This window comes from Mustela lutreola, chromosome 2 (genome assembly GCF_030435805.1).
Source record: "Mustela lutreola isolate mMusLut2 chromosome 2, mMusLut2.pri, whole genome shotgun sequence".
In the NCBI taxonomy this organism is placed as follows: domain Eukaryota; kingdom Metazoa; phylum Chordata; class Mammalia; order Carnivora; family Mustelidae; genus Mustela; species Mustela lutreola.
Genome location: NC_081291.1, coordinates 92,224,927 through 92,242,143, shown reverse-complemented (window position 1 = coordinate 92,242,143; position 17,217 = coordinate 92,224,927). Strand labels below are relative to the sequence as shown.

The following is a 17,217-nucleotide window of genomic DNA, read 5'->3' as shown; positions in this document are numbered from 1 at the left end:
TCTGTTTCCATTTCCATTTTCTCTGCCTAGCAAAGAAGAGGTCTTCCAAGTTACAAAAATATTTTCTTGATGAAGTGTAATAGGTGGTTCTATGAACTTCTGCTCAGAAAATACAATGCATAAAAAATGCAATATATCAAACTAGGTCTTATCTGTGCTCAATAAATAACATAAAGAATTGAGGAGGGAGGTGGAGGAAGTTGAAGAAAGCTAGAAAACGAAGAATGGAAAGGAAATGCTGCAAAATGAAAAAAAGACAGGTCTAATATAGAACGTAATGCAAGTATTTAAGTGTATTTAATTAGTTATCTCTTATTAGATAAAAATTTTGTTTTATAGTTTCTGTGCTCTTCCAAGTAGTTGGGCACAGAAACTTTTTAAAAAAGTACTTATTGAGGGGCACCTGGTGGCTCAATGGGTTAAAGCCTCTGCCTTCAGCTCAGGTCATGATCTCAGGGTCCTGGGATCGAGCCCTACATCGGGCTCTCTGCTCAGTGGGGAGCCTGCTTTCCCCTCTCTCTCTGCCTATCTCTCTGCCTACTAGTGATCTCTGTCAAATAAAAAAAAAGTGCAACATGGAGGCTTAAGTGGGTAGAAGAAGAATAAATGAAACAAGATGGGATTGGGAGGGAGACAAACCATAAGTGACTCTTAATCTCACGAAACAAACTGAGGGTTGCCGGGGGGAGGGGGTTTGGGAGAAGGGGGTGGGATTATGGACATTGGGGAGGGTATGTGATTTGGTGAGTGCTGTGAAGTGTGTAAACCTGGTGATTCACAGACCTGTACCCCTGGGGATAAAAATATATGTTTATAAAAAATAAAAAATTAAAAAATAAATAAATAAATAAATACCTACAAAAAAAAAAAAAAAAAAAAAGTACTTATTGAAAAAATAAGACAAAACAACTAAATTAGACCCCAAAAGGCTGCATAAACAAATAATCCAATTTCATTCTAATTTTTCCACAGTATGGGGTTCCTCAAAAAATTAAACATAGAGCTACCTTATGATCCAGCAATTCCACTTCTGGGTTTATATATACAAAGAAATGAGAACACTAATAAAAGAGGTATTTGCACCCCTGTGTTCACTGCAGCATTACTTACACAATAGCCCAAACATGGAAGCAACCCAAGAATCCACTGATGAATGAATGGACAAGGGATGTGTGAGATATAGACAGAGATAGAGATATATAGATAGATATAGATATGTAGATATCAGAATATTATTCAGCCAATAAAAAAAGGAGATCCTGTCATTTGTGACAACATGGATGGATCCTGAAGGCATTATACTAAGTGAAATAAGTCAGAGAAAGATGAATGCTGTATGGTCTCATTAATATGTAGAATCTTAAAAATATTAAAAAAAAAAAATAACTCCAAAAACTTGACTTCTAGACACAGAGAACTTTCAGTAGTTGCCAGAATTAAGGAGTGGTGGATGGATGAAATGGGTAAAATGGGTCAGATGGTACGAACTTCCAGTCATAAAATAAATTATGGAGACTATAGCTAATAATGCCATATTATATATTTGAAAGTTGCTAGGAGAGTAGATCTTAAAAGTTTCAGTATAAGGAAAAATTTGTAACTACACATGGTGGTGTTAACTAGATTTATTGTGGCAATTGTTTCACAGCCACAGATACGTATCAAATCATGTTATACACCTGAAACTAATATGTATCAACTAAATCTCAATTAGTACTCTACATATATGCTTTAGGACTGAGCACAAATAAAAACTAGTTTAGTACACTGCATTTATTATGCATTGTATTGTTTGAGAAGTTTATAGGATCAGCTATTATACTCCACCAAGAACATGTTTTTGTGTCCCGGAACACACATCTTCTTCACAAGGCAGTGAATATTGAAGAACAGAGGACTTACACTAGGACTGACTTTCCTAAGCAGTCATAAAATTTGGCAGAAGAATGGAGTCTGGGACTCAAAATGACATACTGGCAATGGCAATTAGTGCAGTGAGAAGGCCAAACTTTCACCACTCTTCCCCTAGTTGGCTGCTTTTTTGCTCTCTTTGCCTAGGCGTTTCTCCTGATCAGTAACTTTCCTTGCAACCAGCACCTTCCTGCCTCAGCTTTTCCGGGGCTTTCCACATGTGGTCTGCCAGCTATGTTCGCGGAGCTTTCCCAAGTGTCCCCAAGGTAGCGAGCCCCAGCAGAACCATCCCAACCCCTCCCCACAATCAGCCATTTTTATCACAATATAGGCTACCAGAGCAGTGGGTCTCCTTGTCTAGAAGGGCTCTTACTGTCTTTCTTCTGGAGCCTGGTGTTCCAGGAGGGCCTGGCCAGCCTCTTCTACCCTGTCAAACGAACAGACAGATGGGCCACAGTAATTAGGCAGCACTGACACATTTCCTCTTCAACATCTGCTTGTGCTGCAGGGAAAGTGGATGCATGCACACTAACTAAGGAGTTATCCTCCCTCTGGATGTGGATTGCTTCCACTGGTAATAAACCATATGTCTATGCAGGAAATGAGGAACTACAGGACAAAATGCTAATGACATGACTTTATCTGTTCATCACCACTGTCTAACTTGTCTTTGGGTGTAAGTTATAGAGTGTCTGAATCAATCTATCCTCACTGTGTTGCCACAGTGGATAATGACGCATGTGTCAGGTATGGCTATGACTGGTTTGGATTTCTACCTTGAGACTTCTTGTTCTGTTTGGCTAACCTGTGTAGATTAACAGCTGCATGTGAATAAAATCTCACGATACTCATACATCTTCCCAAAATAGAAAAGGAAGGAAAAATTGTGAGTCTATACTGAAACATGTGAGACTTACAATTACCACTTAGTAAAAATGGCAGGTAGCTTTACCTAAGGGTTATGATGTGGCAAGGTCAGTCACTGAATTCTCATCATAGCCTTCAAAAGTAGGCTATTTATCCTATTTTGTAGATAAGAAAATTGAGCTTTACAGAAAATGGTCCAAGGCTAAAGAGCCACTAAGGCACAGAGCATGAGGGCCTGTCCCCAAAGTAAAGTTCTTTCCACTACCTCAGACCTCTCCCCCAGGTGAAGTCACCAAGGGAAGTTCCTCATCAAGAAGACTGAGAGAAACTCATGTTCCAGATAATTATGCTTTTTAAAAATTCTGAATAATAAGGTTAGATGATCACATTGTGGTTTGTGAGATTTCATGAGATTAATCCCAAGAGATTTACCTTAGTTTATAAGCTGTATAGATCTACCAGATCTTTTTCTTTTTATCATGTACTACAAATAATATGAAGTTTTCTTAGGGTATGTGACTTCTGTATCCTGGAAAGGACAACAATTTACTGGCTTCTTTCCATCAGCTAGCCCTACATTTTAAGTTGGGGCTTAGATGTTTGCATTCATAAATGCTTGGTGAAGCAAGTCACCCCAAATTCAGAAGGACAAAAGAATGTTTTTTGAATCCTAGAGTAGCAGATAGGGAGGAGGAAAAAATATATTTGCTCCTAAAAATGGTTTTTTCTGTATCAACTATGTACATCATTGCAAGTTTTCTTTCAAATATCCACATAATTACTTGTCTTCCACGTTGTCCTTTCAAGCCCTTAGGTCCTTCTATGGTATTGTCAAATCCAGGAACTCCCTAAAAAACAGAAAACAAAAACTTTGAACATCTCTCCCTAAAAATGTAACTGCATATAATACATTTACTCATTCCCCTTGAAAAAAAATTGACAAAGTAAGTCCAATCCATTTAAAAGCATAGATAGGTAAAAATTACAAATGGCTGCACATGATTTCTTTTTGTCCCGTGTTCCACATTATCAGAAGAGAGTGGAGACATAAGGTGAGTTTGTCTGTGTATGTGGGTGGCATGGGGAGCAGGAGCTCACCATAGAAGGCATCACCAAGAGAAGCAAGGGTGACATGGTTTGTGTTTAACAATTCTCATCCTAGTTCTGGAGGTACTCCTTCTCACTACTGCCACCCCTTCTCTTAATGTTTGCTCTTCTTTCTTGGGGTCTATACAAGTTTATACTTGAGGTTGTTAGAATTTTATTCTCCCCTACCTTTGGGAGAAGGGAGACATCTGTAATGGGTTCCACCATAAGAACATAAGTACACTGAGAAGCACTGAGGACTGTATCTGCCATTCAATCTCTTCTCCTGGACACCTGGTAGCCTTTTAGCCCCGTATGTTCGCTGCTACTTTTCCAGTTTTCAGAAAATTCTGGAATCTTGAGTTTCCCCCAGTACCCATACAAACATTCTAGCAGGAACTCATTGTGGGATATTAACCTTCGCAGGCCAAACTGAAAGCTTTCTATCTTGGATAGTTAGGACCACCGATAGGGCAGTATCACCATGATGCTGGGACAATCAATTGAGCCAGTCAGTTCAGTCAGTGCTCCAATAAATTGAGAGGGGACAAGAATTATCCAGTCCTGCTGAGTGCCAGCTGCTGGGCTGTTCGGCCGATAGCAGCCCAGATTAACTTCATCAATCAATAAGTAATTTGAGATCACCAACAGGGACATGTCATTGTTCCAAATACTTAGAAAGATTTTTAAATAAATAGTTTCTATGCTTACAGAGTTTGTAGGCTATCAGAGAGAAAAAGATGAACTTAGAATTTACTTTATAGCTGAGATTACCAGAATTTATGTGAAAAATTCATTCTCTCCCCCATATACCAAAGCCAAAGATTATTTTCTACAATTTCTGGTTTATGTTTAAATATTTGTCTGTTAAGTTCTCTAAGCAGGGTATACCTAAATTACAATATTAGAGAATTGTATTTTGGCCAAAAAGGGAAAAGATCATGTAAAGTGCAAAACTTTATTCCGCTGGATGTATAAATAACTTATTGAGGTCCAGCTCCAAACTATTTAATTGAAGAGATGGCATTTAAAAAGTTACATGTTACAGAATAGAACATTCTAGTTGTTCGGTCAGTCTGAATATGATCTGTCCAGTCTTTCAAGTTCTTTCTATGCAACTGGGCAAAAGAGCAAATTTATGATTCAACATGGGCTTCTAATCATGATATGGTTTAGAATGATGAACCTTACTAAATTCTGTGGCTCAAACGATCTGGTTCAGTTTTTTCCCCTGTATCACATGAGATTATACGAGATTTTTAAAAATAGGTAATTCCAAACACCCAAACTAGCTTTCACGTGATCGGAAGTTCTGTCTGAATAAGCACAGACTTTTAGGAATTTGTGCCATTTGCATGCATTCCTATGAATAATCTGATCATGTGTGGGTTCCAGCTATTCAATCAATCTCGCTCTCCCAAATTTTTCCTGAAATAGTAACCCATAAAAACCACATATAAAAAGGCTCAGAGAATTGTCTTCAATTTGAGATGTATACTCCCAAGTGGGTGGGAAGAATTATCATGCATTAAAAAAACTATCTAAAATTAGTATGGTGACAAACAGCACATCACAAATTTCTAGCAGGTTGAATTTTCAGCGATCTCAAAGTCATAGAACATTAAAAAGGATAAAACCATCTTACATTATTCAGATTTTTTTGAAAGTGTTAAGGAATTGCACAGACAACTTAGCAGACAATGAAGAGGCGGTTCTGAACAAAGTGCATGGCAATTTTATAGCAATATCCCAAGGAAATTTTAGCCTTCATACATAGATAACTGAAATGTCTTTTGAACTACTATTTATTATTTTATTATGGATAGTTTTTGGTTTTGGATTTTTTTAAAGATTTTATTTATTTATTTGACATACAGAGATCACAAGTAGGCAGAGAGATGGGGCGGGAGAAGGTTCTCCGCCAAGCAGAGAGCCCGATGCGGGGCTCGATTCTAGGACCCTAGGATCATGACCTGAGCTGAAGGCAGAGGCTTTAACCTACTGAGCCACCCAGGCGCCCCAACAGTTTTTGATTTCTAATTAGGTACTTTGAAGTTGTTTCAAAATTCTCAGGTCATCAGACTATTATCAAAAAAATATCACTTGGGGGCACCTGGGTGACTCAGTGGGTTAAAGCCTCTGCCTTTGGCTCAGGTCATGATTCCAGGGTCCTGGGATCGAGCCCTGCATCGGGCTCTCTGCTTGGCGAACCTCCCCCCCAATCTCTCTGCCTACTTGTGAATCTCTGTCTGTCAAATAAATAAATAAAATCTTTTTTTAAAAAATCACTTATTAAACAATGTAGTCTTCAAGTGCCAATTCCTCTGCTTTTAAAACAGTTATCTTCGATATGTACCTAACATTTATATTTCTCAATCTGTTGCCCTAAATTCTTTCGCTGATCAATCCATTGCCTTCAGTAACTCCTCCTCCAGTATACAAAGTCCTGTGAGTGTCCCAGTTGCCCCACATCCATAATTCAGCAATTATTATTGTCAGCTTTTTAAAAATTTAGCCATTCTGATGTGTGTGTGTAGTACAGTGCTATGGTACGTTGCTGGTGGAAGTGTGAATTAGTACAAAGTTTTTGGAAAACTGGCTAAAAAGGCTTAAGTTTAATGAGACTGAATGAACTATTGTTACCGGAAAAACATGGATGAATTTCACAAGCATAAACTTGAGCCAAAGAAGCCAGAAACAAAAGAGTGTGTCCCATATGATTCTACTTACTTAAAGTTCAGGTACATGGGTAGAACTAATTTATGGTTTTAGGACAGTGATTACCTTTGGGTGGGGCTGGTAAAGATTGATGTAAATGGGGGGGTGATTTCTGGGATGTCCTATTTCTTCACTTGGATGCTGAGTACACAAGTACATTTACATTCATTAAGCTGTGCATTTGTAATGTGTACTTTTCTGATGTTATAGTTCAAAACTAAGTTCTAGAGATAATGCCCAGCATGGTGATTATGGACAACAATAGTATATACTTTACAGCTGCTAAAAGACTAGCTCTTAAATGTTCTCATCACACACACACACACAAAAGGATAATTCTGTGACACGATACAGGAGTTAGCTAACTCTACGGTGGTAATCATATTGAAATATATAAATGTTACCTAATCAATACCTTATAACTCCTTAAGTTTATGCAATGCTCTATGTCAATTATATCTCAGCAGAAAAGTTTAATAAACAAACCTAAATCTTAATTCATTAAGATTTGGGAGACTTACTTTTGTGTGGGTGGGGTGACGGAAGTCCAATGGCACTGATGTTTCACTGGACCTGGCATGTCCTGTACATTGGTGTGGGTCATGTCTATTCAGCTAGGTTGTATCCCGGAGAGCGGGCACCTCTGTGTCATATCAGGTGTTGCCTGATATAGTCCTAGCTGGGCTTGGATTCAAGAAAATTAAGCTCATATTCTTAATTGAAAAAGACTCTTAGAGAATGGAAGAAAAGAGGTGGCTTTGTTTCTTCCACCCTATTCATATTTTGAGGTACTCAGAGGAAGAGAATGAAGGGGACTGTAATTCCTTCACAGCTCCAAAGCACGATAACGATTCTGAATATGTATTCGCAAACAAATGCTCCAGCGATGGACAAGATCTTCTCACTGTCCCTGCTCATTCCATAGATGAAGAGGACTCAGCACAAGGGAACTGCTTTTAAAATTTGACAAGAGTTGTCCCTGTGATGATCTGAACTCAGGATTGCTACTGTACTATCATAAAGTGGGGTTCTCTCCTTATAAGAAGATGATGGGAAGCAAGTCCTATTTAGCTCACAGCCCGCACAGCCCCAACACTTACAGGGTCTCCTCGCAGGCCCTTTGCACCTGGTTCACCAGGAACCCCTCGCTTTCCTGGGCTTCCCTAAAGATAATACAGATCAGAAGGACAAGACAAGAATTTTTAATAACATTAGTAAAACCAAAGAGCTTATCTTCTCCCTGATTTGAATAATTAAATTTTTCCTACTAGAGTTATTTTTTAAGCTTGACAACCACAAAAATAGTTTCAGGCATCATATAAATAGTCTAAGAGTGATCTCAATTATTTACCACAGTGATGAAATCTCTGTTCCAGACATATTTGTTGTCTTAGTTTTTATAGCTACTTTATAAACCAGGTATTATTTGTATCTTTTTAAAAATTAAATTTTTAAAAAAATTTCTATTCAGTGTACCAGAATTTATTGTTTATGCACCACACCCAGTGTTCCAAGCAATACGTGCCCTCCATAATACCCACCACCAGGTTCACCCAACTTCCCACCCCCCACCCCTTCAAAACCCTCAGATTGTTTTTCAGAGTCCACAGTCTCTCATGGTTCATCTCACCCTCCAACTTCCTTCAACTCCCTTTTCCTTTCCATCTCCCCATGTCCTCTGTGTTACTCTTATGCTCCACGAATAAGTGAAACCATATGATAATTGTATCTTTAATGAAGCAGCTGTGATTCAGAGACGTTATCCATTTTCTTCAAGGTGGTTGTATCCGCTAGAAATTAGGTTTCTGACTCAGCTGTTCACTCTCCAAAGGCAGACAAAGTGGATGATGACAGTATGGCTGCCGTCGGTGTCTATTCTAGATGGGAATGAGTGGCATACACTTTCATTGTGCCGCCCCACACTACAGACTCTTATTAACACCCCGCTACCATTCTTAGTGTGGTAGCTGCTTTTCATTAATGGCCCTAATTCTTTACTTCTGTATCTATGCCCTTTGCCATGTGACTTTGTAATGCTTTCCAGCTGTGGTGGGACATGAATCCTTAAGCCCCGAGTTTGGCCATGACTTAATCTGACCAACAGAAAGAGATGGAAGTGTTGCTGTGAGAGTTCCAAATCTAAGCCTTAAGAGACCTTGAGAGAACCTGTGTGTTTCTACTTGTTCCCTTGGGCATCTGCCATGGCTATGGAGAGGTGAAGGCCAACATAGCTAGACAGTGCTTCCTGGTTCTAGGAGGAAGATAAGAGACATGTGGAATAAAGCCACCAGCCAGCCTACAGATAGCTGAGCCAAGGTCAGCCACGCTCAGCCTAGACCAGGGATCTGGGCTGCAAACCGTAGATACACAGGAAAAAAATGTTTATTGCTGTATGCAGTTGAGGTTTTGTGATTGTCACAAAGCCGTTTAGTGGCACTCGCTGACTGATATGCTTCGGGTAGCTGTTCTACTCTGTTGGTCACACCTCGAACTGCCAGGACATTTTTCTTGTTGTCTCTTTATTGAATCCCTACCTGGGATCCTTCATCACCCTTTTCTCCTTTTTCTCCAGGAAGACCACTCTCACCCTAAAAAACAGAAACATAAACTCAAATTTCCATCTTCTTGATGAGAAATAGCTCAGAAGGGCCTTTCTGGGACAAAGAAAAGGCTCTACCTGTTCTCCATTTAATCCACCAATTCCACTTTCTCCAACTTCTCCCTGAAAAGTCAGATATGAGCAGAATAGAGTGTATTACACATTTATGTGGAAAGAAGTCAGACACCCGACAAGTCTAGTATTGTCTTCCATATACAGCCTAGTCCTGAGTAATAACAAAGATGGCTGAATAATAGAAATTGTGAACAAATAATACACCCTGCCTTCAATAAAAGACAAGAATAAGCAAAATCTAATGGCTGGCAATAAAGGAAGATCAAGAGAAATTTCATTTGCATGATCTGTTGGTCAGTAGTTTCAAAAAATAAAAATATTTCTAGGTAACAGATGGGCAGGTAAATGGATATGATTGTTACCATACCTCCTGTCCATTTAGTCCCCTGTTTCCCTGAAAATAGAAAGGACAGTAGTGGTTAGTGTAAGAAAGTGGAAGTGATGTTGGGAGTACTTCACAATGCCTTATGCAGCTCTTACCTTAGGACCTTTGGCACCATAGCATCCCTTAGTGCCTTGCTCTCCCATTGGGCCACTGGCTCCTCGGTCTCCCTGAGAAAGGGAACATACTTGGATGAGCTTTTTCCATTGTACTCTGGATTCTTAGAAATTTTACAAGTTTTGTGTTAGAAAAAATGCGTAACTGCTCGTGGTTTAAAATCCAGGATTCATGCTTATTATACCTGATAATGGAAGTAAATTATAACTACTCTGATGACAGACCTGTGCTTTGGATCCCACCTGGATACTGCCCTAGGAAGGGTGCTACCTAAATAAAACAGACATACAAACAAGTGGCAGCTGAAATGTATTGCAAAATTTCAGGTGATATCCCGGGAACAGATAATGAAGAATTGGTGAGGTCCCAAAGAAGGACGTTCTAGGTATGATCTAATGAAGATCTAAGCATGATTTCTAATCCAAAAATCCATTTTCCTTCTTTTTCTGCCTTTAACCAAATGTCATTCCTACAATCCTTGTGTTGGTAACCCCACTAGTCTGTGCAGTCTTGTGATCTGGAAACAAAGAGGTCATCTTCTGCTTCTCTCTCTCCCCAGGTCACAATTACATAAATTCATCCTCCTTAACCACTCATACTGCCCCCAACTAAGATTAGGACTGCTTTGTGTTGCACCAACTACTGCAAGACTTCTACCTGTAACCCCTGCCTTATTAGCATCAATACATCAGCCGAGTATGCTCTAAATCTATGCCCCCATCATTTTTTACTCCTGTGCTTAATATCATTCAGTGACTGCCCATCAACTGGAAGACACCCAATCTTCTGTAGGATAGTCAAGATTCCCTATAATCTGGGTCTTGCTTGCCACATAACTTCCTCACTGTGTCCTGGGTTCCAGTCAGGTTGGCTAGGTGCCATTCTACACACATACACACAAATTCTGACTGAGTCATATGCTTGAACACATTGTTCTCTCTCTAGTAACATGTTCTCTCCCACAAACTTTGCCTGAAGAAATATCTATTTGTCCTTCAGATGTCTGCCCAAACATTACCCCTTGTTCGCAGCCTTCCTTTCCCAAGCCTTAACTGCTATCAAGGCTCTTAAGTATTTGTTCTGCTGTGCTTTGCCACGATGCACCTGATTGTACCATTGGAACAACCCTTATGTATAGCAACTAGAAACAAGGTTGACTCATTTGCTTCTCCACTAGTCTGAAGTTACCTGAGATAGGAATCATATTTTTTTCTTTTATTTTTTTTATTTCTAGAATCTAGCACTGTGCCTGAGACATGGTAGAATGCTTCAATATATATTTGTTAGATGAATACATGAATGGAGAAGTTAATTATGGTAAGTGGTAAGATGCTCACTATATAATTGTTAAATGAATGCACAGATGGAAGGAAGAAAGGAAGAAGGATGGATGGGTGGACAGATGGATGTGAAAAAGAGTAGAGGTCCTTGATAAAAAATGTGGGGGTTGGTTTACCTGTGTAAAATGGATCAGGAAGGGGGAAATGGCAGTGATTTGAGTCCCCTGGTGAAAAAAATAACTTCCGCATTAAGTTCATTGTGCAGCGTTGGCGAACAGCCAAAGAGGAGACAGTAGGTTAATAAACCGTTATTGACCACCAGAAGCAAAGCCCGATGAGAATTAGAAAAGACCTCAGATTTTGCACATGAATTCTTTTTTGTTTCCTTCTGAGTTGACACAATGATTTCCTATTGTAGATATGTTCTCAGGAATAAATAGAGGCTTAAAAAACCTTGACTTACGGCAATGCCTTCCTCTCCCAGATAGCCCTCACTGCCTTTAAAACCTGGGGATCCCTGGAAATAAGAAAACGAAGAATGCATTAGCACTCCACAGACCAAAAACCAAAGGTAATAAAGCAAAAAATCTTTCATTGTAGTTTTTCATTGTAGTTGAATTTTCATTGTAGTTTTACTTTATGTAGAATTACGGGAGTTTGAAAAAAAAAAATCCTATCTCCACAACCTAGGCTGTATTTATACACATAAAAATAAATGTAGTTTTGAAACAAGTATCCAGATAACTCAAGGGTGTGTGCAATGTGTGGGTCATAATGCCGTCCATAACTCTCTCTGGGGTTATATATAGAGCTAGAATATTTTTTTCTCAGACAAACCTTCCAGTCAACACAGCTATATTTGCCCTTGACAGACTAGAACTATCCTCTTTTTATTAAAAAAAAATATTTTTTAGGATTTATGCTACACATAGAAAAATAGACCACACACATTTCTTTTCATTCTTTCTGAGCCCAGCTTTAAATATAAAAAAATCTACCATTCTCCTTATATCAAGTGGAAGGATTCAGGAAATAGTCTGAAAATTTTCTTCAGAGACACGAGCATGTTGATTTGGGAGTTATGGTGCTATCTACAAATTATTCACAAATCAAACACACACGTAAACAAGCAGTATTGAAATTATTAAACACATCCATAGTATGTCTGCACATATTTTAGCATTTCCTAAAGCCCCAAATCATATTTTTTATAAGAGTATATACACTTTTTTTGGTTAGGAGATATATAAATCTATCAATGGCTACTGTTTTATGACTGGCAATTTTGCGCATATTATTAGTGACATTTTCGGTCTGGCTAAAGCTGACTGAAACATTGCCACATCTTTTGTGAGGATAGGGTGAGCTGATCTCATTTGCTTATCAGCAGACTACCCAAAACATTCCCTACTTCATTTAAATGACTCTGCAGTCATTAAAAGTGGAAATTGAAATGACATTGGTATTCAGGAGGTTTTCATTATTCAACACCGAGATCACAGTTGATTTCTCCGGTTGTTGTCATCACTGCTGGAACACTAGATAATCAAGGATCTTGGCAGTTGTTCCTCTGGACACTTGAACTGAAAGCTTTTGAGAAGACTCCCATTTAGAATGCCAAGGGAAAGCCAGGACTATCTAATTATCATGGAGAATAAGTAGTTACCTCAGAGGCTCTACCAAGAAGTGAAAATCATCCTTTGTTTCTACCTAAACCCATGTCTGAAAGACATACAACATTCAAAATAAAGTGAACCGTAAATCTTAACTAAAATCACCTTTTTCCCCGGTGGTCCAGGATCCCCCATTATGCCATCCCCTCCAATGCACTTGCAGAATAAACAGCAGCATGTCCTTTCAGCAACATTAACCTTGGGAAGAGTAAGAAATTCACGACATTGGGTGGCAATGCTTCCCAAATCCCACATACACGCTCAACAGTGTCATTCAGGCTTCTTCCAGTTTCAGAAATCTGTTCCCCATTAAAGTAACTGTGCTCCAGATACAGTGCATGAGACATTCTTCAGCTGCTATCCTTCCTTCTATGGTCTGCATTCTCTACCCTATGAGGACTTCAGAGTCGACTCAAAGAAGCTGACTTTTCCAATTTAAATTTTATGTAGTTAACATGCAGTACAATATTGGTTACTGGAATAGAATTCAGTGGTTCTCACAACACCCAGCGCTCAACCCCACAAGGTCCCTTCTTAATCCCTCACCATCCAACTTTCTCTCTATCTCCCTCCCTCAACCCTTTGCTTGTTTTCTATTGTTGAGTCTCTTATGGCTTTTTTCCTCAAAGAGGTTTTTGTATTCTCAAAATGCTAATCTAATCTAATCTACTAATATAATTCTCAAAACGCTAATCTAATCTCCTAATCTACTAATGTGGTCTCTTGTTCCCACCCCATCCCAGCATTGACCATGGTGATGCTGATCACCTTATATATATAATTCTGCTCCCAATATTTTGTTCAATAAAATGAATGCTGTTTTCTCCTTTCCCTGTTTCATGAAATCTTTGTATGCTAGAGAATTTAAACAGTGCCTGATGTCACAGTGCTTGGAATGGAGTCCAATGGTAAACAGTTCCAGAAAAGTCTGTGTGACAGGATTTCAAAAACACCAATTACACACTCAACATTTCCAAACTCTTGCTACAGAGGATGGGGAATGGGGAAAAGATTCCCCTTTATATCCTGCCCCAAAACCATATTATATATCGAAAAATATCAGTGAATTTTAACCTGAACCTAGTCGTCTTCTGAAAAAATTGACATATTCCACTACATTTCTACAGTTAACCCACAAGTTTTACTTTTAGGAAAATCCAGTTTGCATTAAATGCCATGCTCGCCCTTGGTGGGGTAGAATCAATCTTTGTGTTGAAAAGTTTCCCATCAAAATTCTGGTATGATGGGGCACCGGGGTAGCTCAGTGGATTAAGCCTCTGCCTTTGGCTCAAGTCATGATCTCAGGGTCCTGGGATTGAGCCCTGCGTCGGGTTCTCTGCTCAGCGGGAAGCCTGGTTTCCCCAACCCTCTTTGTGCCTGCCTCTCTGCCTACTTGTGATTGCTCTCTCTCTGTCAAATAAATAAATAAAATCTTTTAAAAAAATTCTAGTGTGATGAAAAGTAGAAATCTTTTGTTATAATAATCACTTATCAACTGTACTTGTGTTAATTATATGTTACTTTTCAGCCATTAGAAAAAAGTCTTCCCCTGAAAATGTCAGAAAAACTTGAAATGTGTGAGATCAAATAACAAACTGGATTCTGTGATTTTCTATTAGATAATACCAATTTTCTTTGGATCACTAACACCCTACAACATTAGGTCTTTTACTATTAATGTTAAAATTGATCTATTTATAAAATTAAGGTATTTATTTATTTATTTATTTATTTTTGCACCATATTACACTGATGTGATATTGAAACACTGACAGGCTTGTTTTGAAGAATTAAATTCCTCCCTCTATAAATTACCAAGACAGATTTCAAAGACAAGAAAACAAAAATAGTAGGAAAAAATGGTCTTTTGTAAAAAAGACACCGTCTTCGGGGGCGCCTGGGTGGTGCAGTGGGTTAAGCTGCTGCCTTCGGCTCAGGTCATGATCTCAGGGTCCTGGGATCGAGCCCCGCATCGGGCTCTCTGCTCCGCGGGAAGCCTGCTTCTCTCTCTCTCTCTCTCTCTGCCTGCCTCTCTGCCTACTTGTGATCTCTGTCTGTCAAATAAATAAATAAAACCTTTGAAAAAAAAAAAAAAAAAGACACCGTCTTCCCATGTAGAAAGCAATTGCATCAGAACTTCCACATTCCCCAAATAATTATTTTTACATAATTACTGCACTGAACAATGGTGTTTAACATCTCTTTACATTCAAATTCTACAGGTGAAAAATAGGAGCTAGCATGTTATTGGAAAGTGTCTTGATGTGCTGATTATAGAAGTTATAAATCATAAGCAAATGGGAGATTATTAGCCAGTTATGAAGGTGAAATTGGTGCCACATAACCTGCTAACCCTTCACCCCTCTAGTTTGAATCCTTGTATGTTTCTGAAAGAAATGGGACTGGATGCATCCAGACATCTGGTTCTAAAGAGAGTTCACAAGGCAAACATCGCAGTCAAGACTTTTACAAAGCTTTGGATCGCGCACACGGTACGGCACAGGGGGTCCATCATCATGCTGCTCCGTTCTTCCTCCAACATTGGGGTGGGGGCCTCTTCCTTTGGTTGAACTCCAAGTGCAATCAGCTCTCCTTTACCAGCTGTGTTGCCCAGAAAATACATGTCTTAAATGCGAAAATTATACTCACTCACAGCGGTGAGCTGTGACACTTAGGACCCAAGAGGGATGTGAAAACCAGCAGGCTGAGGAAGCAGTGCATTCACCTGGTCATTACATTCCGTGACTGTAGTTTGGGCACAATTGTAGGTGCTATCAATTTCTTTCCTTTTTTGCCAAGGAGAGTAACTAAACATGCCTCAATGTATCTTTACCATATTACCTTATTTTTTTCAAAACACCCTCTTCTTTAGGCTGTTCACTAGTTCAGAAGCCTTTTTTTACACTCAAGTGAACAAAAATTAGTTCAGATTTGTCAGCATAAATATTAAATCTATATACAAAACAATTAGAAAATTGAAAATCACGAGCCTTTTCTAAGTCACTTACCAGTTGCTTTGACAGTCGGCTCCCAAGGTCCCTCATTCCAACAGTGAGCTGGGTTCTGTACTCAAACCCTTTCCCAAATTCAATGTAGAGAAGATCAGCCAGGTCACTGGAATCGGTGGCTCCATCCAGAGCAACGGTTACGAGGGCATTCAGGCCTATCCAACACAGTTTACAGTTCTCCAGGTGAGGTGGGTTTGGCTATTTTAATCTTTTTGCCTATGTATCTACATTGTTATTCTGGGAAACCAGTTGCAAGACGAACACTCATTTCATTGTCTACTTCCCCCAACCATGCAATGTAAAACTGATGAGTGATAAGACTATCTTCAGAGAACAAATGGAATTCCATTTTTCAAAGTTAATTAGATTGGAAACGGGGGATATTACAACAGAAATTACAGCTCCTGGATGATTTGAAGTGAGATATAATGATTTAAAAAGGGTCCATAGAGTATATTAAGATGCAGAGAAACTGATATATCAAGAAAGAAAATGTTCTAAATTTTTGCTATTCAAGGGGGGATCCTTGGACAGCAGCACTTACACCACCTGGGAATTTCTCAGAAATACAGAATTACCTACAGAATCAGAATCTGTATTTTAAGAAAATCACTACATGACTTATATGCACATTAAAGTTTGAGAATCACAGCTATAAAGACCTCTTAAGGATTTAAGAATCCAGTTGGAATTATAGTGAGAGACTGTAAGACTGTAAGAGACCTCTTGTCAGGCAGTTAGAAACAAATGACATATAATCATCTAGAGCTGTAACTCATAAATTCTGGAATTTTATAGATCAGAACATTTCAAAGAAAACTAGAAGGGACTAACAGAGGGTTTTGACCTATTTAGCAAAGTATTGATCGATACAAACATGAAATGATTAAATGCCAATTGATATAAATATGAAATGATACCAGTAATAACCTTGGCAATCCTTATGGTGGAGGCAGCCATAGTAACAATGTGCTCTCATTCATTAATAGTTACTATGTGCCTGGAAGTCAGTTAAGTGCTTTCCATGCATTAGCTTACTTGTAAGCTACAAATCCAACTGAATGGGTATGTAGAATTATAGCTGTATTTTACAGATAAGAGAATGGAGGTTTGGAGAAGCTAAATGACTGGCTTGAGGGGTATTTTTAGGTTTTCACCCAGACAGCCTGATTCCAAAGTCTACAGTCCAAAGACATAATAACAAAAATATACTAAGGACATAATCAGAGTAAAGAGCAGTCCTAAAAGTGAATAAACTTAGCTTTATGAAAACTTGACTCCATTGGGAGTAAGTTTTCTCATTTCATTATGGAAGAGTGAAGAAATCTTTAGATGGGACTTGGAAGCCAACGGACTAGAATAAAGAAATGTTCACAGACCCGAGAGTTAAGAATATCGTCTCAGTGTATGTATGATTCTGAATGAATGATTTTGGGTGAGTGGAAGAAAATGGGGAGAATAAAGTTTCAAGGGCATACTTGAGGCTTGAGTTCTAGGAGAG

The 17,217-nt window shown here is 38.8% G+C and overlaps 1 protein-coding gene across 1 annotated transcript in view; it reads right to left on the bottom strand.

The window, feature by feature from the left end:
- Positions 1–17,217, bottom strand: part of COL6A6 (collagen type VI alpha 6 chain) — a 140,768-nt gene that overhangs the window by 68,340 nt on the left and 55,211 nt on the right. The window contains exons 11-20 of the mRNA XM_059162584.1: positions 15,717–15,871; positions 12,814–12,906; positions 11,499–11,552; positions 9,737–9,808; positions 9,624–9,650; positions 9,260–9,304; positions 9,117–9,170; positions 7,683–7,745; positions 3,561–3,626; positions 2,285–2,338 (exon numbers count right to left, since the gene is read on the bottom strand). Coding sequence (XP_059018567.1) covers positions 2,285–2,338; positions 3,561–3,626; positions 7,683–7,745; positions 9,117–9,170; positions 9,260–9,304; positions 9,624–9,650; positions 9,737–9,808; positions 11,499–11,552; positions 12,814–12,906; positions 15,717–15,871 — 683 coding nt within the window. The remainder of the gene's footprint in view (positions 1–2,284; positions 2,339–3,560; positions 3,627–7,682; positions 7,746–9,116; positions 9,171–9,259; positions 9,305–9,623; positions 9,651–9,736; positions 9,809–11,498; positions 11,553–12,813; positions 12,907–15,716; positions 15,872–17,217) is intronic.